General features: G+C 42.2%; 1 protein-coding gene across 1 annotated transcript; it reads right to left on the bottom strand.

The window, feature by feature from the left end:
- Window positions 1-27,075, bottom strand: LOC141176096 (uncharacterized). Its single transcript, XM_073660085.1, has 7 exons — window positions 26,954-27,075; window positions 16,357-16,440; window positions 16,096-16,239; window positions 15,889-16,012; window positions 8,991-9,088; window positions 8,702-8,792; window positions 1-5,438 (listed from the first exon to the last, which is right to left on the bottom strand). Exons 2-7 carry the CDS (start codon window positions 16,432-16,434, stop codon window positions 3,529-3,531), a joined length of 2,445 nt encoding a protein of 814 aa, XP_073516186.1. The 5' UTR covers window positions 16,435-16,440; window positions 26,954-27,075; the 3' UTR covers window positions 1-3,528.
- Between the last annotated feature and the right edge of the window lie 740 nt (window positions 27,076-27,815).

Here is a 27,815-nt window from a genome sequence, read left to right as displayed (position 1 = left end):
TTTGGTCAAAAACCTTTATTTCACAAGCAATTGGTTACGTGGTGGCACCTCAGAAGCGGGAGACCACACTACATAAAATACAGTGATTGTATAATACACAAACAGTTCTATATGTACAATATATCCAGAAGTCTATTGATCCTATTCTGAACATTATTGGCGAGTTTGGTGAATGGTCAGGCCTGTCCATTAATTGGGATAAGTCGGTTATTCTACCATTTGATGATATCTCTAATTCGAGCATATTAGAAAAAATAAGAAAAAAAAGTATTTAGACAGCCACCAATTGTGCAAGTTCTCCCACTTAAAAAGATGAGAGAGGCGTGTAATTGACAACATAGGTCGACCTCAACTATGGGAGACAAAATGAGAAAACAAACCCTGAAAATCACATTGTCTGATTTGGAAAGAAAGATTTCTGGCTCTCACAGATCTGTAACTTCTTCTTTAAGGGGCTCCGCTGTCCTATACTCATTACCTGTAGTACTGGTACCTGTTTGAACTTGTTATCAGTATAAAAGACACCTGTCCGCAACTTCAAACAGTCACACTCCAAACTCCACTATGGTGAAGACCAAAGAGCTGTCGAAGTACACCAGAAACAAAATTGTAGCCCTGCACCAGGCTGGGAAGACTGAATCTGCAATAGACAAGCAGCTTGGTGTGAAGAAATCAACTGTGGGAGCAATCATTAGAAAATGGAAGACATACACGACCACTGATAATCTCCCTTGATCTGGGGCTCCACACAAGATCTCACCCCGTGGGGTCAAAATGATCTCAAGAACGGTGAGTAAAAATCTAAGAACCACAAAGAGGGACTTAGTGAATGACCTGTAGAGAGCTGGGACCAATGGTACACAGGCTACCATAAGTAACACACTACGCCGCCAGGGACTCAGATCCTGCAGTGCCAGACGTGTCCCCCTGCTTAAGCTATTACATGTCCATGCCTGTCTGAAGTTTTCTAAAGAGCATTTGGATGATCCAGAAGAGTATTGGGAGAATGTCATATGGTCAGATGAAACCAAAGTAGAACTGTTTGGTAGAAACACAACTCGGCGTGTTTGGAGGAGAAAGAATGCTGAGTTGCATCCAAAGAACACCATACCTACTGTGAAGCATGGGGGTGGCAACATCATGCTTTTGGGCTGTTTCTCTGCCAAGGGACCAGGACGACTGATCCGTGTACATGAAAGAATGAATGGGGTCATGTATCATGAGATTTTGAGTGCAAACCTCCTTCCATCAGCAAGGGCATTGAAGATGAAATGCGGCTGGGTCTTTCAGCATGACAATGATCCCAAGCACACCGCCAGGGCAATGAAGGAGTGGCTTCGTAAGAAGCATTTCAAGGTCCTGGAGTGGCCTAGTGTCTCCAGATCTAAACACTATAGAAAACCTTTGGAGGGAGTTGAAAGACCATGTTGCCCAGCGACAGCCCTTAAACATCACTGTTCTAGAGGAGATCTGCATGGAGGAATGGGCCAACATACCAGCAACAGTGTGTGCCACCCTTGTGAAGACTTACAGAAAACGTTTGACCTCTGTCATTGCTAACAAAGGATATATAACAAAGTATTGAGATGAACTTTTGTAATTGACCAAATACTTATTTTCCACCAAAATTTAAAAAAAAAATTCTTCCCATCTCAGACAATGTGATTTTCAGGATTTGTTTTCCCATTTTGTCTCTCATAGTTGAGGTCGACCTATGATGTCACTTACAGGCCTCTCTCATCTTTTTAAGTGGGAGAACTTGCACAATTGGTGGCCGACTAAATACTTTTTTTCCCCATTGCATTATATGGCAGCGGAATTGCAACATTTGGGTGGGTGGCATAGCGCTGCAAACCCAAATAGTATTAAGGGGTTAATTACTTCAGGAACACCGTGGAATATTCCTATTCATATAGTGGAACTGAATGACCTCGTACACAAGAAATCAATATACCCTACACTTGCTCTACTCTACAAGGTCTGGGATAGGAGTAAAGATATAATGGAAATAGGAGACTGCAATGAATCTACACCTATATGGTTTAATAATAAATATGCAGAGGTCTATAAATTAGAGGGATTTTGGAGTTGGGTGGATAAAGGAATATATACGATATAAAACATATTATCTAAAGGGATACTTAAGTGCTTTGATCAATTAAAGGGGGAATTTGGGATGACAAACAATTCTATAAATCTTTACAGTTTCGGCATTCATTTAATGCACAATCAAGATGGACTCCCTTTTGGGCAGAAAATAATACTTTTGTTAAGTTGGTATTAGAGAAGGGAAATACTAAGGGTCGTATTTCTGATATTTACTGAGTCCTTCTTGATAAATATTTAAGAATATTTCCTTCTCCAGCTAGAAGTAAGATATAGTAATTGCAAGTTATCAGACGGTAATGGGCAAGCTGAAAGGATATATTGGAGAGATGCATGTATGTCATCCCTATGGTATGTTATTTTTTTATTGTATGTGTTAGGAGGGCGGTTGCAGACTTTAATATAATGGAACGCAACCGACCCTGGGGTTCGCGATGCAGCCTGGTGGACTGCTGCCGAACACTTTCCGGGTGGAAAGGGAAGCAACCAACTTAAATGTAAAACCCCTCCGTGTTTCTGCACACTGGAACGGGTATAGCAATTCGCACTATCTCCGTTAGCTGCACGAGAGATAGGCAGAAAAAAACTATCTGTAGTCCTGTTACAGCACAGGGACTACAGTGGCGGCACTAGGATGCGTGTGTGACTACGCCAACGGGTACACGTTCCTCCAGCCGGCATGCTACCGGACTGAAGGGTAAAACTCCACGTGGCTGACAGGCGATAGCTGTGGACAGGACGTCTGCAGGCTGCTCGGGGTGATAGGTGACCCCTTTGGCTGAGCCAGGGTGCAAGACGAAGCTACCTGCCTATGCACATCTAAGCCTGCCTAAGCGACCTGTGCTGATCAGCCGAGCGAACTCTGGCATCAGCAGGTTCCGGAGTGAACAGCTAGGGAGGACGTGGAACACAGTTGTCCACACCACAGCATCACTTGCTCAAATGATCAGAGCACGCCGCCATGTTTATGGGCGGGCCATTTAAAGACTAAACCCTGCCCACCGATGCGCCATTGGTGACGCTACCTGTGGACCAATCAGGCGGTGCCAGGTCACCGGGTCAGGTGGGTGCCAAACCACCAATCACGATCCGCCAGGTCATGGGCGTGCTCAGTGCGGCGAATCCTGGACTTAGACTCCAAAAGCCCTATCTCCCTCTGCAACCTATGCTTAACATTGCTAGGCACAAATACCCAGGAGACAATCTGCACATCTCGTGGACCAGACAAGCGTTGGGGCTGATGATGATGCTGAGCAGCATCAGCCCTGGCTGGACCAAAATGGGAGACCACAGAAGCTTCTGAAACCATTTCAACTCCAACAACATACCGACGCTTAACAGTATGTACTGGTTTCTTGTTTTGTAAAAAAATCTCAATAAAAATTTATTGGATTAAAAAAAAAAAGATTAGAAAAAAGGCTTCTATCCTGTGTGAGTTCTCTGGTGCTTAACCAAAGCTGATTTCTGGTTAAAACATTTCCCACATTCTGAACATGAAAAAGGCTTCTCCCCTGTGTGAGTTCTCTGGTGCTTAACCAAAGCCGATTTCTGGTTAAAACATTTCCCACATTCTGAACATGAAAAAGGCTTCTCCCCTGTGTGGGTTCTCTTGTGACTATCAAGATGTGATTTATGGTTAAAACATTTCCCACATTCTGAACATGAAAAAGGCTTCTCCCCTGTGTGGGTTCTCTGGTGGTTATCAAGATGCTCTTTCCGGTTAAAACATTTCCCACATTCTGAACAAGAAAAAGGCTTTTCCCCTGTGTGAGTTCTCTTGTGTCTATCAAGAATCATTTTACGATTAAAACATTTCCCACATTCTAAACAGGAAAAGGGCTTCTCCCCTGTGTGGGTTCTCTGGTGCCTAATCAAACCTGATTTCTGGTTAAAACATTTCCCACATTCTGAACAGGAAAAAGGCTTCTCCCTTGTGTGACTGTTCTGGTGTCTAACAAGATTCGCTTTCCAGTTAAAACATTTCCCACATTCTGAACATGAAAAAGGCTTCTCCCCTATGTGGGTTCTCTGGTGCTTATTAAGATACGCATTCCGGTTAAAACATGTCCCACAGTCTGAACAAGAAAAAGGCTTCTCCCCTGTGTGGGTTCTCTGGTGGCTATCAAGATGCGCTTTCCGGTTAAAACATTTCCCACATTCTGAACATGAAAAAGGCTTCTTCCCTGAGTGGATTCTCTGGTGGTTAACCAAAACATATTTATTGTTAAAACATTTCCCACATTCTGAACAGGAAAAGAGCTTCTCCCCTGTGTGGGTTCTCTGGTGGTTATCAAGTTGCGCTTTCTGTATAAAACATTTCCCACATTCTGAACATGAAAAAGGCTTCTCCCCTGTGTGAGTTCTCTGGTGGATATCAAGATGCGCTTTATGGTTAAAACATTTCCCACATTCTGAACATGAAAAAGGCTTCTTCCCTGAGTGGATTCTCTGGTGGTTAACCAAAACATATTTATTGTTAAAACATTTCCCACATTCTGAACAGGAAAAGAGCTTCTCCCCTGTGTGGGTTCTCTGGTGGTTATCAAGTTGCGCTTTCTGTATAAAACATTTCCCACATTCTGAACATGAAAAAGGCTTCTCCCCTGTGTGAGTTCTCTGGTGGATATCAAGATGCGCTTTATGGTTAAAACATTTCCCACATTCTGAACATGAAAAAGGCTTCTTCCCTGAGTGGATTCTCTGGTGGTTAACCAAAACATATTTATTGTTAAAACATTTCCCACATTCTGAACAGGAAAAGAGCTTCTCCCCTGTGTGGGTTCTCTGGTGGTTATCAAGATGCGCTTTCTGGATAAAACATTTCCCACATTCTGAACATGAAAAAGGCTTCTCCCCTGTGTGAGTTCTCTGGTGGATATCAAGATGCGCTTTATGGTTAAAACATTTCCCACATTCTGAACATGAAAAAGGCTTCTCCCCTGTGTGGGTTTTCTGGTGAACAACAAAAACTGATTTCTGGTTAAAACATTTTCCACATTTGTAACAAAATCTATTGTCCGCTGTGTGTAATTTTTGATGTTTAAGAATAGACTTCTCGAGGGTAAAACTATTTCCATTTTCTGAACGTGAAAATGATTTCTTTGCTTTAGGAGCAGTTCGTTTTTTAATGCTTATTTTATTTTGATTTTCCTTAGTAGTTGGTAATGAATCAGAAGATAGGACCTGTTTCATAGGATCAGATGATAGATCTTTGCTGTGAAGGGATGATGGTATATCTGGAGTAATGGCATTCACTTCAATTGTATCCTGTGGGATCTCAAGAGCATCAGATTTAAAAATCTCCTGTCCATCTGATCTTCTGGTACAGTCATCTGCCAAGAAAAAAAAATTATTAATTTTGAATAAAATATCATTGAAATTTATATTTTTGAACATTTCTACTTAAAATGTCTAAACAAGCACATCTCTGGGCTACATGCTAATCCAGGAAAATGAAGAGATATATGCTCAAGTTTAAAAATCAATTTTATTAGACACAAATCTAAAAAATAGAGGAATATTTTAAATATTCCTGTTATTTTTTAGATTTGTGTCTAATAAAATTGATTTTTAAACTTGAGCATATATCTCTTCATTTTCCTGGACTAGCATGTAGCCCAGGGATGTGTTTGTTTAGATTGATTTAGAAGTGGTATGCAATCTTTATTTCTTTTTCTATGAGATTCTTGTGTTAATTGTACTTAAAATGTCTGTAGAAATGGCAAGTTATTGCCAGAATGACAGTTCACAGTCTAATAGAAAACCTCATAGGAGGAACCAGTAGAGCGTGGTGTCCAACTGTTTGTTCATTCTGCCTCCAAAATATGGAATAAGAAGCCATCAAAAAATGTTATGTAGAAAAATAATACCAATGAAAACTTCTACTCATCCCACAAAAAACAAGTCCCCACACAGGTCCATCATCTGTCAATGGAAAAACGTAAGTTTCCACATTATTAGTGGCTCAAAGGTTTTTGAAAAGCAACATGGCTTCCATAAACCAATCCAGCAATATCCGCTCTCCCGAAGTCAAATCTCCCCCTCGTTCTGAGCCTTGCAGTGCGCCCAAACCACATTTAGCCTCCATGTATTTGGCATTACTATAGTGAGAAGAACACACTTAATTTACGGTGTGTGTCTCCTGGAGCACAATCTGGGCACTATGTGTTGGGTAATAAAATGATATATTTGCAATTTTCACTCTCCAACATCCACCGAGTGCTAATTTCTGGAAAGTGACTGTGGAATCAAAATAGTCACTACTCCTATAGATTAATTCACTGAGGATTAGAATTTCCAACATGGAGTCACTTTATGGGGATTTCTACTGCTCTGATTTTCTGCCATTTTGTTATATTAGGATTTCTGCAAATGGTGCGTCCCATCTCCTCTGGGGCATTTACTTCTCCTCCTGCTTCGACTTGTGTGACGTCTGCTTTTGTCACCAGGCGTCTCCTTATTAATTCTGCAGGCGGCACTTGTGATGGAAGAGACGTCAGAACCAGAAGCTCTGGGCGGTGCAGGCTCTGTCCAGCCACTAAGATTAGGGTTGCTGGGACCAGTAGTATCATCCAGTCTGGCAGTATGGGTGTGTGCTGTCCAGCTGGAGTAATCTGCTCCCTGCTTCAGCCATTTAGAAAGCACCGCACCCTACTAAAGCTGGAAGCATATTGCTGGAAGCTGCCAGATACAGCCTTGTCCTCCTCTGGTTCAGTCCTCTGTGCTCAGCTCTCAGCTTGTGTATTTGTTTCCTATTGTGACCTCGGCCCGTTTACTGACTACTCTTGTGTCTTCTGATTTGTTATTTTCTCGGTCCTCCTAGTTCTGACCCGAATACCTGACTATTCTTCTTGACGTTAAAGGGTGATGAGCAAGGCAGTCCCTGGGATCTGGAGTATATAGCGCCAAACTGTTCATGGTGACCATCTTTTGAGCTGCCAGGTGACCATGAACAGTGCCCCCAATACATTGTGTCTGCAAACTATTCCAGCAAGATCTGCATTCAAATAGCTAAATGTCGCTCCTTCTCTTCTTAACCTGCCATGTGCCCAGACAGTAGTGTACAACCATATATAGGGTATTGTCGGACTCAAGAGAAGTTGGAAAATAATTTGTAAGGTCCATTTGTTTCCCATTATCCTTTGTGAAGAATCTCAAAGTTATCACCACATAAAGTGACACACGTCAGATTTAAAAAATGGGGCCTGATTAGGAACACAAAACTGGCTGCAGGAAGAGGTTAAAGCAGAGGATTACTGAAGTCAAAAACTGTGACTATACACAATAACACATCTACTGAAATTATCAAACTCAACAGTCTTCATCAGTAATAAATGAGTAACTAGTGGTGAAACCTCTCTGGGGTAATTACAGTATGGGGCTCGGTGGCTCTTGGCAATCTAAACTATCGTAAGGGACAATATTTTCTATCAGATGAGTGTCAAGAAGAAATATTAGACATCTAAAGTGAACTTTTTTATAATACTGCAGAGCTGAGGTGTCTTAAATTTAGACCTCGAGCATTGGGAAGACGTAATGGAGGCCTTCTTTTAAAGACTACCAGGGAGTTACAGACTCACATAAGTGAGTCAGGCCGATCCCACCACAATAAAGCTATCATACAAAATGAAACTGGAAAAAAAAAGACAGAATAAAAGATATGTTACATCCCCAACAACATATATATAAGGGGAGAGCTCCAACACTAAACTGGAGTTGCACTCATTTATAGTGGACCATTGGAGCTACTATGACTCCTGAGCAGAAGAGTAGAGAAACTATTAGCGCCCACATTTCAGGAGAGATTGTGCAGTAATCTGAATTCCTTAGGATTGAAAAATAATGTAATTTATGGCGTTGAGTGAATCCATGAAACCAGGGCTCGAGTCATGCCAACACATCTCCTGCAGGCGTGAATAAATGTATATTACAGCCATCAGCCACGCACAGCTTAGAGATATATCATGGCACAGGTGTAATGTTTTCTGTATAGTTTATCACAATCCTGTTTGAAGTTAGTCAGTTTTAAAAGAAATTGAAAAGTCAGGATAAAGGGAAACTCTGCTGTTATTGTACAGAAATTCACACTTGGCCCTCACTGCACATTTAATGTTATCGATCAAAAAAGTGAAGTTTGGCCAGAAAGACTGGACCTGGTCTTGTAGGGACCATATGAGAACATTCAGCAGCACAGAAGGGAGAGAAGGTAGATTCATCCAATAAGATATCAGGGTTCTAGGAAGCCAACAGCATCATCACCCTCCACTTTCTCTTCAAGTGATTTTCTCTTTTGTCAGCACATTCTACATACGCTGTCATTTGGCTTTGTAGTTTACAGATCTGAGCAGGTAATGGACAGAGTCTTCTAATCCCAGGGGTTAGGTGGATCCTCCAGGTTGTAAGTTCTACAGAAAAGGTCTTTCACAATTACACAAAGTAATGTGAACATTTTTGGATGGAGGAAAATCTTGTGGTCTAGAGGTAAAATGGTGGTCACACAATTGTAACACAACCGGACTACACCACTGATAAAGCAGCCACAGCCGGTGTCTGAGAAGAATCTGTGACTTCTCTGCATTTAGTGGTCACTACTCACCTGGGTAGTCATATGTAGGAATCTCCTCTTTACACCGCACATCGCCCCTCACATATGTCTCTGTAGTATTAATATGGGTCAGATCTTCACCCTGAAACAAATATTATAAAAGTCAAAGACAGATGGAGAAGTCACATCTATGATCACCTCTAATCCTGCCATCTCCATCGTTCTCATTACACAAGTAAAAAACACATAATACTGGTGGATAAAACAAGACTGAACACAAGACCTTCACAGCCGTCTACACATCATAGGGGAGATCTCATGACACCTTCTCTCCATCTACCTGATGATCCTGAGGAACATTGGGGTCTTCTTGTTTACAGTCCTGTGGAAGAAGAGGACGGGGACATCTCTCTGGTGTTGTCCTCTTACTGGATAGATCTGGAGGAAACACATACAGGGACTGAATTCATTCTTTACATACAGATAATTATAGGCCGTGTGAATTTATTCCTGTCTAGAAATACAAGTACACAAAAAGAAAAAGTGGGCACTGCTGGGGAATAATAATCACAAATAGAAAGGGGTGCTACAGTAACCTGATGTAAAGACACAAAATTATTCGGAAGAAAAAGACTCAGGATATATAACCATGCACACCCAATGTTGGAAAAGTGAAAAAAAATCTTTATTACATGATTACATTTAGACAACAAAAGAAAAAAATTTTTTAAAAGCATTTAAAACAGACAAAAACATGTGCAATCTTCATATGGGGGAATTCATGATAATATGCATAAAAATAGCAATAAACCCCACTATGTTATGTGCCACAGGTATATTTTACATCACTTATATAACATTCGATTAATGTAGACCTACTAAGCAACCCTGGTATAAATAGCACAGCACAACCAGTCAAAATATGTGTTTATGACAAAGCAAACCCCCCTAAATAATATAAGTGAATCAAGGAATGAGTAGGAGAGATGGTCTATTGGCAATGGGGGCCCATATTTTAGAGGTATTGGCCAGATTGTGTCACCAAAGTCATATATGACGTGGCACAGTTGATCCACATATAAATAACAAGCCAGGCATTCCTGAGTGGTCAAGTCAAGAAAATAAGTAAATAAAAAATATATGGAAGAATAATTACCTGCTGGCACCAGAGACCCTACGCGTTACGCTGCTCAGACGCAGCTTCGTCAGGGGTATGTTGTCTAAGAGCACATGTGTGTGTTATATAGTTGATCCCAAATGGTGTGACTAGTTTCAGGTGAGTGTTTGTCTCCCTATGGTGTGTAGACAGGCCTGTTCTCATCAGAATGTGTTCCACCCAGTCCACGTGGAACGCAAACGGAAATGGGTTAAACGTCATATCCGGTCCAAAGCAGAGGGCGCCAAATACAGCCCTGAAGCTATTATTGTCAAAGGTGCGTCCCACCCGTACCATACGGTGGAACGGGGGTGGAAGTAAAGTAAACGTCATATCCAGTCAGAAGGGTAAACACGCAGAGCAATGAACTATGCACGTAGTCATAATAAAGAAGAGGCTTGCGTTCCACGATGGAACGCAAAAACCCCAGGAGCAGCGCGTCCGCTGCGGAGAATAATAGTGATCACACAAGAAAGTGCTAGCATTAATCAAAAAAAAAAAAGAAAGAAAGAATTGCAGTCCAAACCAGGAATACTAAGAAGTCAGTATATGATCTGAGGACAATCACCAAACATGCATAGATACAAAGATGCATCACATAACAGAATACAGACCTGGACATATAAGACTCACTAACCAGACAGACATAAAACAACAAAAAAAATCCCATTTAAAATAAAACTCTCTCCTTTCCCTCTTTCCTTTTTTCTCTTCCTTTCTTTCTCCTTTCCCTTTCCCTTCTTTTCCTTCCCCTTTCCATCCTCCCCTCTCCTTCCTTTATTAAGATAAAAGACAAGACATATAAATGCATATGAGACTGTGTGCAAGTATGTGAAAAGATGCACACAGTTAAACAATCACAAATACAAGAAATAAGCAATAAACTAATGGAACTGCACAAGTTGGCCCCATGGGAGGGAAAAAAAAAAAGGTGAATCAAAACCCCAATAGTGGGCAAGATTCCACATATAAGAACACCATGGGAGTCTGGAAAAGTCAGAACTGGAAAATACTCATTCGTGCCCCTCATAGCCACTACATCAAACATTAGGGTCCAATAAGAAACCAACCCCGGGGAACTGGGTAGAATTTAAAAAATATTGATATTAAAGCCGCTGGAATGGAATTTAAAGGAGGTGCACATGCACCCCCAAAATAAACAGAGTACTGCTTATAAGGACACCATGGAAATTTAAGCCAAGTAACCAGTAAATGAGAGATCCTCATTTATGCCCTTTGGGGCCACTGTGTCAAGTGTAAAGATCCACCTGGATTCTGTCCTCAAAAGGTCCCTAGTATGATCTGAATTGCGAGGGTTAGGCTTCATTTTTTGGAGGCCTGTAACTCGCAATTTATTAGTGCTGCTGGAATGGAATTGAAGAAAGTGCAGGGCCACCGTGGAGATGGTCCTGCCCTTTCTCAAATCCTGTTCAGTAAGATGGATATTCGAAGCGTGTTGCTGTACCCGCCTCCGAAGTTCCTGCGATGTTTGACCAACATAGACCTTGGGACAGGGACAGGTCAAAGCATAAATAACATTATTGGACCTGCAGTTAATGTAGTCCCTCAAAGGAAATTGACGATTGTCAGTCGGGTTAGTAAAGATTTTTTCAGATGAAAAAAATGGACATGCAGAACAATTGCCGCAGGGAAAAGAGCCTTTGAGCCTATTACCACCAGAGGTATTGTACAACGGACGTAAGTAATGGTTATGAACGAGTTTGTCCCTTAAATTTGGGGCTCGTCTAGCCGTCAGCAAAGGTTTGTTTGATAATATACTGGATAGACGGTGATCCGTCTTCAGTATATTCCAATGTTTGCGGAATAGACCACCTACTTCATTCCATTGATTGTTAAACCTAGTAATAAATCTGATCTGTGTGTCTTCCATGTCAGCTCGTGGTTGCAACAGAACCTCCCGTGGTTTGGCGATGATCCTCTGATGTGCTTTAGAGATTATGGATTTCGGATAGCCCCGTTCACGAAAGCGTGTAGTTAGGTTACTGGCCTCAGTTTTGAAGTCATCCTGTGTTGTACAATTCCTCTTGGCCCTTGAAAACTGTCCCACTGGTATACTGTCTCTCAAATTTCTGGGATGAAAGCTTTGGTAATGTAGAAGACTGTTTGTAGCAGTCGATTTTCTGTATAATTTAGTAACAAGTGATCCGCCCACTATCCTGATTTCCAAATCCAGAAAATAGACTACGGAAGAAGATATACAATGGGTAAGATGGATGTTAAAGTCATTAACATTAAGTCTATCAACAAAATCAATTGCCTCCGCCTCCGTGCCCGTCCAAATAATTAAAATATCATCAATGAAGCGGAACCACTTGAAAACCCCATAATTGTATTCCCGTAAGGGATAGACGTGTGTATCCTCCCACCAACCCAGGAATAGATTGGCGAAGGCGGGCGCACACCGTGCGCCCATGGCGGTCCCAGAGGCCTGCCGATAAAACACATGATCGAATACAAAATAGTTGTGCGTGAGGATAAATTTCAAAAGATCCACAATAAAGGAGTCATGCAGACGATTACCTCCACTCGTGTTATTCAGAAAGTGCAGGACCGCTGCTATGCCATCCTGGTGAGCTATATTGGAATACAGCGATTCAACATCAACAGTAATGAGCAGGAACTGGTCAGGTAAACTTAGGGAGTTGAGAGACTGTATTAGATGGGAAGAGTCTCTGAGATAAGAAGGAAGGCTGCCACCAGAAGGAAGGCTGGTGGCAAGTGGCTGCAAGAAAAAATCTACATAAATGCATGCTTTTATGTAGATTTTTTCTTGCAGCCACTTGCCACCAGCCTTCCTTCTTATCTCAGAGACTCTTCCCATCTAATACAGTCTCTCAACTCCCTAAGTTTACCTGACCAGTTCCTGCTCATTACTGTTGATGTTGAATCGCTGTATTCCAATATAGCTCACCAGGATGGCATAGCAGCGGTCCTGCACTTTCTGAATAACACGAGTGGAGGTAATCGTCTGCATGACTCCTTTATTGTGGATCTTTTGAAATTTATCCTCACGCACAACTATTTTGTATTCGATCATGTGTTTTATCGGCAGGCCTCTGGGACCGCCATGGGCGCACGGTGTGCGCCCGCCTTCGCCAATCTATTCCTGGGTTGGTGGGAGGATACACACGTCTATCCCTTACGGGAATACAATTATGGGGTTTTCAAGTGGTTCCGCTTCATTGATGATATTTTAATTATTTGGACGGGCACGGAGGCGGAGGCAATTGATTTTGTTGATAGACTTAATGTCAATGACTTTAACATCCATCTTACCCATTGTATATCTTCTTCCGTAGTCTATTTTCTGGATTTGGAAATCAGGATAGTGGGCGGATCACTTGTTACTAAATTATACAGAAAATCGACTGCTACAAACAGTCTTCTACATTACCAAAGCTTTCATCCCAGAAATTTGAGAGACAGTATACCAGTGGGACAGTTTTCAAGGGCCAAGAGGAATTGTACAACACAGGATGACTTCAAAACTGAGGCCAGTAACCTAACTACACGCTTTCGTGAACGGGGCTATCCGAAATCCACAATCTCTAAAGCACATCAGAGGATCATCGCCAAACCACGGGAGGTTCTGTTGCAACCACGAGCTGACATGGAAGACACACAGATCAGATTTATTACTAGGTTTAACAATCAATGGAATGAAGTAGGTGGTCTATTCCGCAAACATTGGAATATACTGAAGACGGATCACCGTCTATCCAGTATATTATCAAACAAACCTTTGCTGACGGCTAGACGAGCCCCAAATTTAAGGGACAAACTCGTTCATAACCATTACTTACGTCCGTTGTACAATACCTCTGGTGGTAATAGGCTCAAAGGCTCTTTTCCCTGCGGCAATTGTTCTGCATGTCCATTTTTTTCATCTGAAAAAATCTTTACTAACCCGACTGACAATCGTCAATTTCCTTTGAGGGACTACATTAACTGCAGGTCCACTAATGTTATTTATGCTTTGACCTGTCCCTGTCCCAAGGTCTATGTTGGTCAAACATCGCAGGAACTTCGGAGGCGGGTACAGCAACACGCTTCGAATATCCATCTTGCTGAACAGGATTTGAGAAAGGGCAGGACCATCTCCACGGTGGCCCTGCACTTTCTTCAATTCCATTCCAGCAGCACTAATAAATTGCGAGTTACAGGCCTCCAAAAAATGAAGCCTAACCCTCGCAATTCAGATCATACTAGGGACCTTTTGAGGACAGAATCCAGGTGGATCTTTACACTTGACACAGTGGCCCCAAAGGGCATAAATGAGGATCTCTCATTTACTGGTTACTTGGCTTAAATTTCCATGGTGTCCTTATAAGCAGTACTCTGTTTATTTTGGGGGTGCATGTGCACCTCCTTTAAATTCCATTCCAGCAGCTTTAATATCAATATTTTTTAAATTCTACCCAGTTCCCCGGGGTTGGTTTCTTATTGGACCCTAATGTTTGATGTAGTGGCTATGAGGGGCACGAATGAGTATTTTCCAGTTCTGACTTTTCCAGACTCCCATGGTGTTCTTATATGTGGAATCTTGCCCACTATTGGGGTTTTGATTCACCTTTTTTTTTTTCCCTCCCATGTGGCCAACTTGTGCAGTTCCATTAGTTTATTGCTTATTTCTTGTATTTGTGATTGTTTAACTGTGTGCATCTTTTCACATACTTGCACACAGTCTCATATGCATTTATATGTCTTGTCTTTTATCTTAATAAAGGAAGGAGAGGGGAGGATGGAAAGGGGAAGGAAAAGAAGGGAAAGGGAAAGGAGAAAGAAAGGAAGAGAAAAAAGGAAAGAGGGAAAGGAGAGAGTTTTATTTTAAATGGGATTTTTTTTGTTGTTTTATGTCTGTCTGGTTAGTGAGTCTTATATGTCCAGGTCTGTATTCTGTTATGTGATGCATCTTTGTATCTATGCATGTTTGGTGATTGTCCTCAGATCATATACTGACTTCTTAGTATTCCTGGTTTGGACTGCAATTCTTTCTTTCTTTTTTTTTTTTTTTTAATGCTAGCACTTTCTTGTGTGATCACTATTATTCTCTGCAGCGGACGCGCTGCTCCTGGGGTTTTTGCGTTCCATCGTGGAACGCAAGCCTCTTCTTTATTATGACTACGTGCATAGTTCATTGCTCTGCGTGTTTACCCTTCTGACTGGATATGACGTTTACTTTACTTCCACCCCCGTTCCACCGTATGGTACGGGTAGGACGCACCTTTGACAATAATAGCTTCAGGGCTGTATTTGGCGCCCTCTGCTTTGGACCGGATATGACGTTTAACCCATTTCCGTTTGCGTTCCACGTGGACTGGGTGGAACACATTCTGATGAGAACAGGCCTGTCTACACACCATAGGGAGACAAACACTCACCTGAAACTAGTCACACCATTTGGGATCAACTATATAACACACACATGTGCTCTTAGACAACATACCCCTGACGAAGCTGCGTCTGAGCAGCGTAACGCGTAGGGTCTCTGGTGCCAGCAGGTAATTATTCTTCCATATATTTTTTATTTACTTATTTTCTTGACTTGACCACTCAGGAATGCCTGGCTTGTTATTTATATGTGGATCAACTGTGCCACGTCATATACGACTTTGGTGACACAATCTGGCCAATACCTCTATCTGGCCCCCATTGCCAATAGACCATCTCTCCTACTCATTCCTTGATTCACTTATATTATTTAGGGGGGTTTGCTTTGTCATAAACACATATTTTGACTGGTTGTGCTGTGCTATTTATACCAGGGTTGCTTAGTAGGTCTACATTAATCGAATGTTATATAAGTGATGTAAAATATACCTGTGGCACATAACATAGTGGGGTTTATTGCTATTTTTATGCATATTATCATGAATTCCCCCATATGAAGATTGCACATGTTTTTGTCTGTTTTAAATGCTTTTAAAAAAATTTTTTCTTTTGTTGTCTAAATGTAATCATGTAATAAAGATTTTTTTTCACTTTTCCAACATTGGGTGTGCATGGTTATATATCCTGAGTCTTTTTCTTCCGAATAATTTTATTTATTCCTGTCTATTACCTGGTGATGTGAGGGGCTGGGTAACCTCCATCATGATGTCCTTGTACAGATCTTTGTGTCCTTCTAAATACTCCCACTCCTCCATGGAGAAATAGATTGTGACGTCCTGACACCTTATAGGAACCTGACACATACAATGATACAGTCATCCCCCCGATCCTTTCATAGCATTACTGTATAATGTCCCAGCATTCCCAGCAGTGTCACCTCTCCAGTCAGCAGCTCAATCATCTTGTAGGTGAGTTCTAGGATCTTCTGGTCATTGATGTCCTTATGTATCAGGGGGTGAGGTAGAGGCCCCGTGATTGGGTCCTGACAGCGCACACTAGAGGTCTTCACTACTATGTAATCCTGGTTATGGAGAGACACATTAATAAATCTCCCTCCAGACATTTCCTCTCCAATTCTGTCCATCTGTTATTCCCATAGATAAGAATGATGTAATGTGACGCCATCAGAATCTCTCACCTCTCCAGTAAGCCGGAAGAGGATCTCTAGGGTGAGGTGTAATATCCTCTCTACCATCTTCTTTCTGTCTCTATCCATTCTTCTCTAGGAAAATTATATAGATAAATTATTACTATCTCATATTGTGGGAATCTGAGTGGATTGAAGATGAGTTGGTGTAAAATATATAAAATTCTGTGTAATAAAAAACATGAATAGCATTGTGATGCCAGTATAAAGCAATAATGTGGTAGAGCTCTACATACATCTTCAGATCACACAGAGATACCGATGTGCTATCAGTTGGGATTATGGAAGTTATAAAATAATTCAGTAATATAACAATATAAAGAATTCAACAGTCTTTGTACAGCCAATAAAATATGTTAATGGTTTATTTGTATACATCTCACCACTCCATGATAAGTTCTAGAAAGAAGACGTCTTCTATCTCCACCGCCTACTCTACACTGTGTGCACGATTATTAGATAATTTGTATTTTTGATGATTATTTTTATTAGTTAACATCTCCAGTGCTGTCGGTCAATCCACAGAGTAATAAACCTGAATATTTAAGAAAGTAAAAGTGAGGTGCTGTCTAAGGAGAATATCTCTGTTTCCAGAGTTATTATGCAACTATATGAAAAATTTAAATTTTCCATCTTAACTGTTTATTTTCATCTGGTATATTGAGAATAAGACCCAAACAACTCAATGTCCAAAAATACATTTCTGACATTTAACAAAAATTTATCAGTGACCAATATAGCCACCATTCTTCTCAACACCAGTGATAAGCCATCCATCCATGGAGTCCATTAGTTTCTTAATCTGTTGACGATCATCTTTGTGGGCAGCACCAGGCACAGCCCCCCGACACTTATCAAAGAGGGGACTGTTCTCCTTCACCTTAAATATCGAGTTTAAGAAAAGCTCAAAAGTTCTCCGGAAGGTTTAGGTCCAGTGAGGAAAAGGTCATGTCATTACTCTTTCATCTTTAAGGCCTTTCCGGGTACTGAGCAGTGAAGACTTTGATGCTGCCATTGAGCATTCTCCCGCAGAACAATCCTGCTGTTTTTTTTTTTTAAAGATGCAGATTTTTTCTGTACCTCTGTTTAAAGAAAGCGTCATCTAAAAACTTGCAGTAGGTTTGGGATTTGATTTTGAGTCCATATTCAATTAAAAAAAGTCCAACTAGCTCATCTGTAATAATACCAGCCCATAGCATTGCCCAACTCCATCTCGCTGGCGTCTGAGTTGAAGTCTAGGTCTGTGCCCATTAATGATCCAGCCATGGGCCCATCCATCTGCTCCGTTGAGAGTCACTCTCATCAGTCCATAAAACCTTTAAAAAAAATCTTTTTTCAGCTTTCTTTTGGTTAAGTCTTGATGTTTGCACTTGTGTCTTGTTGGTGGTGATTGATATTCAGCCTCGGCCTTGTCTCTGAGCACTGAACACCTAGTTCTTCTGGGCCTCCAGGGAGGCTGCGATTCTGGAATACGACAGCACTGGAGGATAATATCTTCCTGGTCGCTTCACATTTGAGTCTTCTGAAATCTTTTGCAGTTAATGTTATTCTGTATATATTTTTTGCAACCCTGTAGACTTTTGAAGTTTCTGTGGTCACTCCCCAATATCTGAGCAATTTAAGGAGTGTTGCATCCCTCTGTAAGACTTTTAACCATTTTTGACTTTTTAGAGTCAGTTAAAACTCTTTTTGGCCCATTTTGTCTGAGGACAAGAAGCTGTCCAATAATTCCCCCCCCCTGATAAAGGGTGTCAATATCCATAGGCCACACACCCCTCATTACACAAATACACATCACCCGATCTACTTTATTTTTCAGACTATAAGACGCACCGGACCATCAGATGCACCTAGGTTTTAGAGGAGGAAAATAGAAAAAAAAATTTAAGCCAAAAATGTGGTCATGATGCCCTGTTAAGGGGGAGGGGGTCTACTGCTGACACTGTTATAGGGGTATTGTCCCCTAATTCTGTTAATATGCCCCATCCTGGTATATATGACCCCTTTTCCCTGTTATATGTGGCCCTCATCCCCATCCTGATATGCATGGCCCCCTCTTCCCTCTTCCTGGTATGTATGGCACCCTTCATTCTGGTATGTATGGCCCCCCTCACACCCATCCTGGCATGACAGGAGGAGGCCTGACAGGAAGTGGTGGAGGCGGAGCCTGCCGTGTGCTGCAAGAGTTGTGCTGTGTGTGGAGAGAGCTCCTGGGAAGGGAGGAGAGCCAGGCGGAGGTGACCGAGCGGACCGGGAGGACCAGTAGGAGGCGACCGGAGGGACGAGCGCAAGAGAGCGCTGTGGCAGCGTGCAGTGCCGGCCAGCGGAGGGTGCCAGGTGGTGGTGACCAGGAGGTGATCAGGAGGACCGGTAAGAGGCGACCGGAGGGAAAAGCGCGCTGTGATAGCGTGCAGCGTCCCTAGAGGAGGTGAGTGAGGGGCAGGAGGCCGCGATAAGCGGCCCTACTGAACCCAAGTGTGTACTGTACTGTATTGTATTTGTATCTGTATTGTAATTGTATTGTATTCCCTAGTCCATATTTAATTGATTACCCCCCCGTCCATATTTAAATTGATTCCCCTGAACACCCCGTCCATATTTAACTGATCCCTCTGACCACATTAAATTGACCCCCCGTCCTCATTTAATTGATCCCCGACCACCCCCCGTCCATATTAAAGTGATCCCCCTGACCACATTTAAATGATTGACCCCCCCAGCCCATAATTGATTGATCCCCCTTGTCCTATTTAATAGATTCCCCTTGTCCACTTTTACTCATCCCCAGTCCCTATCTATTTGCCTTATCCCCCACCATATTTAATTAACCCCTGTCCATAATTAATTGATTGATTCCCCAGACCACAATTAATTATTTCCCCAGTCCATATTTATTGATATTATTGATACTTATTGATCCCCAGTCCTTAGTTAATTGACCCACCGTCCATACCTATTTATTTGCTTTACCCCCCATCCTATTTAATTAAACCCCCTGTCCATAATTAATTGATTGATTCCCTAGTCCACAATTAATTATTTCCCCAGTTCATACTTATTGATCCCAGTCCATAGTTAATTGACACACCGTCCATACTTAATTAATCCACCTGACCCACTCAGCTGATCCCCCGTCCATACTTAATTGATACTTAATTGATCCCCCGTCCATACTTAACTGATCCCGCGCCGATATCTAATCGATACACTTGCACATCCCTAATTGATCCCCGTCCATACACCTATATATAAATAATTGTGTTTTGTACTTGTACATATATACTGACTGTATCCCCATATTTAGAATGACGTCCATGTTGGCCGGAGCCGTGCAGTGTACATCTTGCGCAATGTATGCATTCCCTGAGCTACCGCTCAGGGATCCATACTGCTGCGAGAGATGTGAGCATATCGTGCACTTGGAAGCCCAAATCCTGGATCTAAGTGCTCAGATAGCGGTACTGAGGAGCATCGACAACATGGAACGGAGTTTGCTGCTCACCGAGCAGACACTCAATGGGTCAACACTGGGGGTGGAGCTTAGTGGGGAAGCGCAGGCTGAACAGGCAGGGAGCTGGATAACAGTTAGGAGGGATAGAGGGAAGAAGTATAGGAAGGCTGGTTCAGAACCGGCATTATTGGAGCACGACAGATCCTCTGACCGCCGGGGGAGTGTATGCTCCAGTAATGAGGGGGAGGGGGGAAGTGTAGGGCAGGCTAGACAGGTCCTGGTAGTGGGTGACTCTATTATTAGGGGGACAGACAGGGCAATCTGTCACAAAGACCGGGATCGCCGAACGGTGTGCTGCCTCCCTGGCGCTCGAGTCCGGCACATCGCGGATCGGGTTGACAGGTTACTGGGTGGGGCTGGCGAAGACCCAGCGGTCATGGTCCACATTGGCACCAATGACAAAGTGAGTGGTAGATGGAGGGTCCTTAAAAATGATTTCAGGGATCTAGGTAGGAAGCTTAGGGCAAGGACCTCCAAGGTAGTTTTCTCAGAAATACTACCAATCCCGCGAGCCACACAGGAGCGCCAACGGGAGGTTAGGGAGGTGAATAAGTGGCTAAAGAGTTGGTGCAAGGCAGAAGGGTTTGGGTTCATGGAGAACTGGGCCGACTTCGCTGTCGGCTACAGGCTCTACCGTAGGGACGGGCTGCACCTCAATGGGGAGGGTGCAGCGGTGCTGGGGAAGAAGATGGCTAATAGGTTGGAGGAGTTTTTAAACTAGAGACGGGGGGGGGAAACCAAGGAAATAGGTGGGATGTGAGGCAAGCAAGGGGGAAGGGGAGAAGTGAATATAATGAGGGTGGAGAGGGGGGTGGGGATAGTACAGTTAGATCGTTAGAGAAGAATAGGATGCTAAATAACCCCAAAGTTTTATCTTGCATGCTGACCAACGCAAGAAGCCTGACCAATAAGGCGGATGAGCTGCGGGCGCTTATATCGGAGGAGAGGTATGACATCGTAGGTATAACAGAGACTTGGCTAGACGATAGCTACGACTGGGCGGTAAATTTAACAGATTATAGTTTATTTAGAAGGGACCGGAAACAGGGGAAGGGCGGAGGAGTCTGCTTATATGTAAAGTCACGTCTAAAGCCCAGACTAAGGGAAGATATTGGAGAGGGAGAAGAGTGGGTCGAGTCCATGTGGGTAGAGATAGAGGGGGCAAAAAATAATAATAAAATATTACTGGGGGTCTGCTATAAGCCACCCAATATAACAGAGGAGAATGAGAAACTGCTATTAGGACAAATAGACAAAGTAGCAAAACATAATGAGGTGATTGTAATGGGGGATTTCAACTATCCGGATATTGACTGGGAAACAGAAACCTGTAGATCTCAGAAAGGAAAAAGGTTCTTGACAAATACTAAGGATAATTATCTCTCCCAACTAGTGCAGGAACCAACGAGAGGGAAGGCCGTGTTGGACTTAATATTGACTAATAGGCCTGATAGAATAACTGAGGTACAGATAGGGGGGCACCTAGGTAATAGCGATCATAATATTATCAATTTCAAAATGCCCTTCAGTAGGGTTGTCAATAAAGGAACAACAAAAACATTAAACTTTAGGAGGGCGAAGTTTGATCAGCTGAAAGAAAACCTTCAACTTATTGACTGGGACAAAGTTCTTAATCAAAGGAATACGAATAGTAAATGGGAAACCTTCAAAAGAATTCTGAATACTCAGTGCGAGAGATATATACCGTATGGGAATAAAAGGGCCAGAAATAAGAGGAAACCAATATGGTTGAACAAGAACGTAAAAGGGGCGTTAAATAGCAAAAAAGAGGCATTCAAGAGATTAAAACAGGAAAACAGTAAGGAGGCACTAATGTGTTACAAGGAAAAAACGAGAACCTGCAAAAAACAAATAAAAATAGCGAAGGAGGAAACAGAGAGACGTATTGCTAGGGAAAGTAGATCAAATCCCAAACTGTTCTTTACGTATATAAATAGTAAAAGGATTAAATCGGATAATATTGGACCGATAAAAAGTGATGAAGGCAAAATCATAGAGAAAGATGAGGATAAAGCTAATCTATTAAATAAATTTTTTTCGTCAACTTTCACAAAGGAAAAAGAACTAACAGGCGAAATGAGAAGTGACAAACTTAATCCTCCACTAAGTATGACAAATCTAACCCAAGCTGGGGTACAGAAACGCCTCAGTAACATTAAAATAAACAAATCACCAGGACCTGATGGCATACACCCACGGGTACTAAGGGAACTAAGTAATGTGATAGACAGACCGTTATATCTTATATTTAAGGACTCTGTTGAGACTGGGTCTGTGCCACTTGATTGGCGACAGGCGAATGTAGTGCCAATATTCAAAAAGGGAGCGAAAAGTGACGCCGGAAACTATCGGCCGGTGAGTCTGACGTCCGTTGTGGGCAAAATTTTTGAAGGCTTCATTAATGAGGCAATTACGGAGCATCTTGATGCTAATAATCTATTAACCCCGAACCAACATGGATTCATGAGGAATCGCTCCTGCCAAACAAACCTGATTGACTTCTACGAGGAGGTTAGCTCTCGAGTAGATCAGGGGGAACCAGTGGATGTCGTGTATCTCGACTTCTCAAAAGCGTTCGATAGCGTGCCACATAATAGGTTGGTATACAAAATGAGAATGATGGGGCTGGGGGAAAATGTCTGCAAGTGGGTAGCTAACTGGCTAAAGGATAGAAGGCAGAGGGTGGTTATAAATGGAATATACTCAGACTGGGTAAGCGTCACTAGTGGGGTACCACAGGGGTCTGTACTAGGCCCAATGTTATTTAATATCTTTATTAACGACATAGTCAACGGGATAAATAGTAAAATATCAATATTTGCAGATGACACAAAGTTATGTAAAACAATTAATACAAAAGAGGACAGTGCAGACCTACAGAGGGATTTGGATAAGCTGGGTAGGTGGAGCATTAAATGGCAAATGAGGTTTAACGAGGAGAAATGTAAGGTCATACATATGGGAAGGAAAAATGGAAGTCACCAGTACTCACTGAATGGGAAATCATTGGGGAATTCAGAGATGGAGAAGGACTTGGGCATCTTGATTGATAGCAAACTAAATTGGAGTGCCCAAAGTCAGGCGGCTGCTGTAAGGGCAAACAGGGTAATGGGATGTATCAGAAGAGGTATAGCTGCAAAGGAGGAGAACATTGTTCTTCCACTGTACAAAGCACTGGTCAGACCACACTTGGAATACTGTGCTCAGTTATGGGCCCCAATATATAGAAAGGATATAAATGAGCTTGAAAAGGTACAAAGGAGGGCAACAAAATTAATAAAGGGAATGGAGGGACTGCAATACCCAGAGAGGTTGGCAAAACTAGGACTATTCAGCCTGGAAAAGAGAAGGTTGAGGGGGGACATAATAAATGTGTACAAATATGTTAGGGGACAGTATAGAGATCTTGCCCGGGATTTGTTCAAAAGGAGGGATATTACGGTAACAAGAGGGCACTCACTAAGACTGGAAGAGAAAAGGTTTCAGCACCAGCATAGGAAGGGGTTCTTTACGGTAAGAGCAGTGAGAATATGGAATTCACTGAGTGAGGAGACGGTAATGTCAGATTCACTACACCAGTTCAAGCGGGGACTGGATGCATTTCTAGATACCAGGCAGATTTCAGCATATACTTAAAAATAAAATAAAATAGTAGGTTGATACAGGGATTTATTCTGACTGCTGGTTTCAGAGTCGGGAGGGAATTTTTCCTCAGATGAAGATTGGCCAAATCATTTGGGGTTTTTGCCCTCCTCTGGATCAACTTTAGCAATTACAGAACTAACAGGTCGAACTTGATGGACGCAAGTCTTTATTCGGCTTTACAAACTATGTTACTATGTATGGCACCTTCATCCCTCTTCTTCATATGTACGGTACCTTCATTCCTCTTCCTGGTATGTATGGCACTCGTCATCCCTGTGTGTATGGCCCCCTTCATCCCTGTATGTATGGACCTCTTCATCTCTGTATGTATGGCCCCGCTCATGCCTCATCCCTGTATGCATGGCCCCCCTTATGCCTCATCCCTGTATGCATGGCCCCCTTTATCCTTGCATGCATGGCCCCCTTCATCCCTGTATGTATGGCCCCCACATCCTGGTATGCTTGGCACCCCCTGATCTCCATCACGCTGCACAGAAAAAATAAACAATCATACTCACCTCCTCTCTCCTCCAGCGCTGTGTTCCGCTCTGTGCCGGAATAGTCACTGCTCCCCACGCTGGGACTGCGTGCGTGGGGAGCAGTGACCTTCATTCTCCCCAATAGCGCGCACGCTGTAGCCGTAGCACGGCTCCTGCTGTGCTCGGTTGTCAACATGCCCGCTATCAAAGTCCATTAATATTCACCACACCCATGGGATATTCACTGGGCGTGGGGAGCAGTGAATATTCATTTTCTTTAGTAGCGGCCACAGTGTAGGCTGCAGCAGGCGGCTGCTGCCTCCTGTGCCCCACTACTTCGCCACTCTCACTGTCGCTTCCCTCACAGCTACAGTATTTATGTATATCGGACTTTAAGACGCACCTCCGACTTATCTCCAAAATTTTGGAGGAAAAAAGGTGCGTCTTATAGTCCGAAAAATACAGTACTTCATCCAATAAGAAATGTTTATATAGCTTGCATTTGTAAAATTTGCATAAAAATGATCATATGGTCAAAATATTCACTGGCCTAATAATTGCGCACACAGTGTATGTTTCAAAGTGATCAAGAAAACTATTTTTTATTCTCAAATGCTATAAGCTATGGGTGCAATGTTCAGGAATCATCCTTCAATCCATAGAACGTGGACTCCACATCTCACCCCTGACAAAGCCAAAAAGTGAAAATAGTTGGGCAATAATCTGAAGCTTGTCTCCATTGTGATTATGATATGTTATAAGCAAGTTTAAATCTCTCAGTTATGTTAATGTGTATTAGGGGTGCACTGTTTTTTTTATGGTAATACAAAAAGAAATACTGGCATGGTGGCAACTAGCAGGGTGCAGTGCACGCTCAGGAGTTACAATAAATAAATGATTACAGCCATATCCTGTAGATTACATAAAAAGAGGAGAAGAACCATATTAGTGGTGTGGGCTGTGGGGCACTAAAACTATGGGGGTAACAAAGATGAGGATCATTACTGTATACGGCAATGAGAGGGGGGCTATTACTTTATAGGGCACTATAGATGGTTATAGCACTATGTGGAAGTGGGGACAAATGAGCAGGACAACTAAGGAGAGTAATGAAAAATATATATATGAAAAAGACAAAATATTAAAAAAACACACAAACAATAAATGTTTATATCATTCCCCTCCCCCCAAAGTAAATAGCAAAATGTAATACATTGAAAACATTATTCGGTATTGCCATGCACGTAACTGCCTGAATTAATAACATTTTGAAATATTTTTTCCCATGTGGTATAAATTGAAACACTAGGAATAATGTTTTTTGATCACTTCAATTCCACATAAAAATGTAATAAAAAGCTATTAAAATGTCATATTTCCTCCAAAATTGTATCAGCAAAAGCGAAGAAAACAAGAAATAATCATTGAAACCGGGCCATCGATGGAAGAATGAAAATAGTTACAGGTCTCAGAAAATGGCGACATGAAAAAATTGTTAGATACTAAATTTTCAGCCCAGGTGACATCACACCTGTAGCGCATTAGACCGCTGCAGTCAACCACTGATCTCAGAACTGATGACTATTTATTCAGTATGACTCGTTGAGCTCAGTGACTGGCTGCAGTTGTCACACACGCTAAAGACATGACATCACCACTGCAGCCTATAAAGAAGACCCGAGCAGCAGCAGAGAGCCGGCGCTGGAGCAGGGGAAGGTGAGTAATGCTGATTGTAGTATTTGTTACACAGACTTGTAGATTGTGTACAGAACACTGAAAGGGGAATCCTCTTCTATGATACTCCTCTCTGCTGTTAGTCCAGGGCACATTGTGATGTTCAAAGTTATAATGAGCTTTAGCCTGAGGACAGACAGGAATAATTATGAGATGGCCACATCATGCTGAGGACTTTGCCACACACTTCAAAATAAAGATCTACCAATTAAGGCAAGTCTTTATTTTCCCACCACCACAACCCCTTCGTGTACCAGACCAATTCCCTTTTCCTATTACCTCCCTCTCCAACATCATTGAAGGACAGCTTACTCGCCTCCTCTACAAATCACACCTCACCACTTGTGCACTCGACCCCATCCCACCTCCTCCCCAACCTCACTACCCCACTTATCCCGGCCCTAACCCACCTCTTCTACCTATCAATATTCTGGTACCTTCCTTTCTGCTTTCAAACATGCCACAATCATGCCTGCCCTCAAAAAACCATCCCTCGACCCGCCCGCTATGTCAAACTATCGCCCCATATCGCTGCTACCATTCGCTTCCAAACTCCTTCAGCAACATGTACACACTAAACTTTCTTCCCATCTCTCATCTAACTTGCTCTTCGACAACCTACAATCCGGCTTCAGCCCCCATCATTCCACTGAAACTGCCCTGACCAAAATTGCTAATGACTTACAGCCAAAGCTAACAGACAATTCTCCATACTCCTCCTTCTAGTCTGTCCTCTGCCTTCGACACAGTTGACCACTGCTTCCTATTACAGATCCTCTCTTCCTTTGGTGTCAAAAGACCTCGCCCCATCCTAGAAAGACTCATACCTTTCCAGCTGCACATTCAGCGTCTCCCACTCCCACACTACCTCCTCAGCCCACCCTCTCTGTTGGAGAGGCTCTGTCCTAGGAACCCTACTCTTCTTCATCTATACCCTTGGCCTGTGACAGCTCATAAATCCCATGGCTTCCAGCACCATCTGTACGCTGATGACACCCAGATCTACCTCTCTGGCCCAGACGTCACCTCTCTGCTGTCCAGAGTCCCGGAGTGTCCATCAGCCATATCCTCCTCCTTCTCCTCTCGCTTCCTCAAGCTCAACGGTGATAATAATGTGTGTACAGCGCTGCGGAGTATAGAGGCGATATAGAAGGGAGAGGAATATCCCGATAGAGAGTAATGGGGAATCTCCACATACCTCCACCTGCAGAGTCGCCACCACATATATGGCTGTTCTGTGCGCACAGGACCTGTGATGAGGTCACAGGAGGGGAGGAGTCAGGGGTCACATGATCAGGGGCCTCAGTGGGTGCAGGACTCTGCTGTGCTGGATTATGGGTGGGTTCTGTGTCCCCCCAGTTTGCAGATAATTACAGATTGTTCTCAGTGGGAAACAAGATGATCCTCGAGTTCTGATGTCTTTAATGGCTGACGGAGATAATGATGTCACCAGCGAGCTGCTGTCAGACATCTTAGGTGTCACCAGTCCATGACCAGAGTCCCTTATCTATTATCTATCTATCATCAATCTATTATCTATCTATTATCTATCATCTATCCATTATGTATCTATTATCTATCTATCTATTATCTATCATCTATCCATTATGTATCTATTATCTATCTATCTATTATCTATCATCTATCCATTATGTATCTATTATCTATCTATCTATTATCTATCATCTATCCATTATGTATCTATTATCTATCTATCATCTATCTATTATCTATCTATTATCTATTTATTATCTATTATCTATCTATCATCTATTATCTATCTATCATCCATCTATCATCTATCTATTATCTATATATTAATCATTTATCTATTATCTATCATCTATCAATTATCTATCTATTATTTATCTATCATCTATTTATCATCTATTATCTATCATATATCTATCCATATATCTATCTATAATCTATCATCTATTTATCATTTCTCTATTATCTATCTATCATCTATCTATTTATCATCTATTACCTATCAGCTATTATCTATATTTATTTATCATCTATTACTTATCATCTATCTATTTATCATCCATTACCTA

The sequence above is a fragment of the Phyllobates terribilis genome, unplaced genomic scaffold, assembly GCF_046119375.1.
Source record: "Phyllobates terribilis strain yellow unplaced genomic scaffold, ASM4611937v1 Scaffold_17__1_contigs__length_24005725, whole genome shotgun sequence".
Lineage (NCBI taxonomy): Eukaryota > Metazoa > Chordata > Amphibia > Anura > Dendrobatidae > Phyllobates > Phyllobates terribilis.
This window is presented reverse-complemented; position numbering and strand designations above follow the sequence as displayed.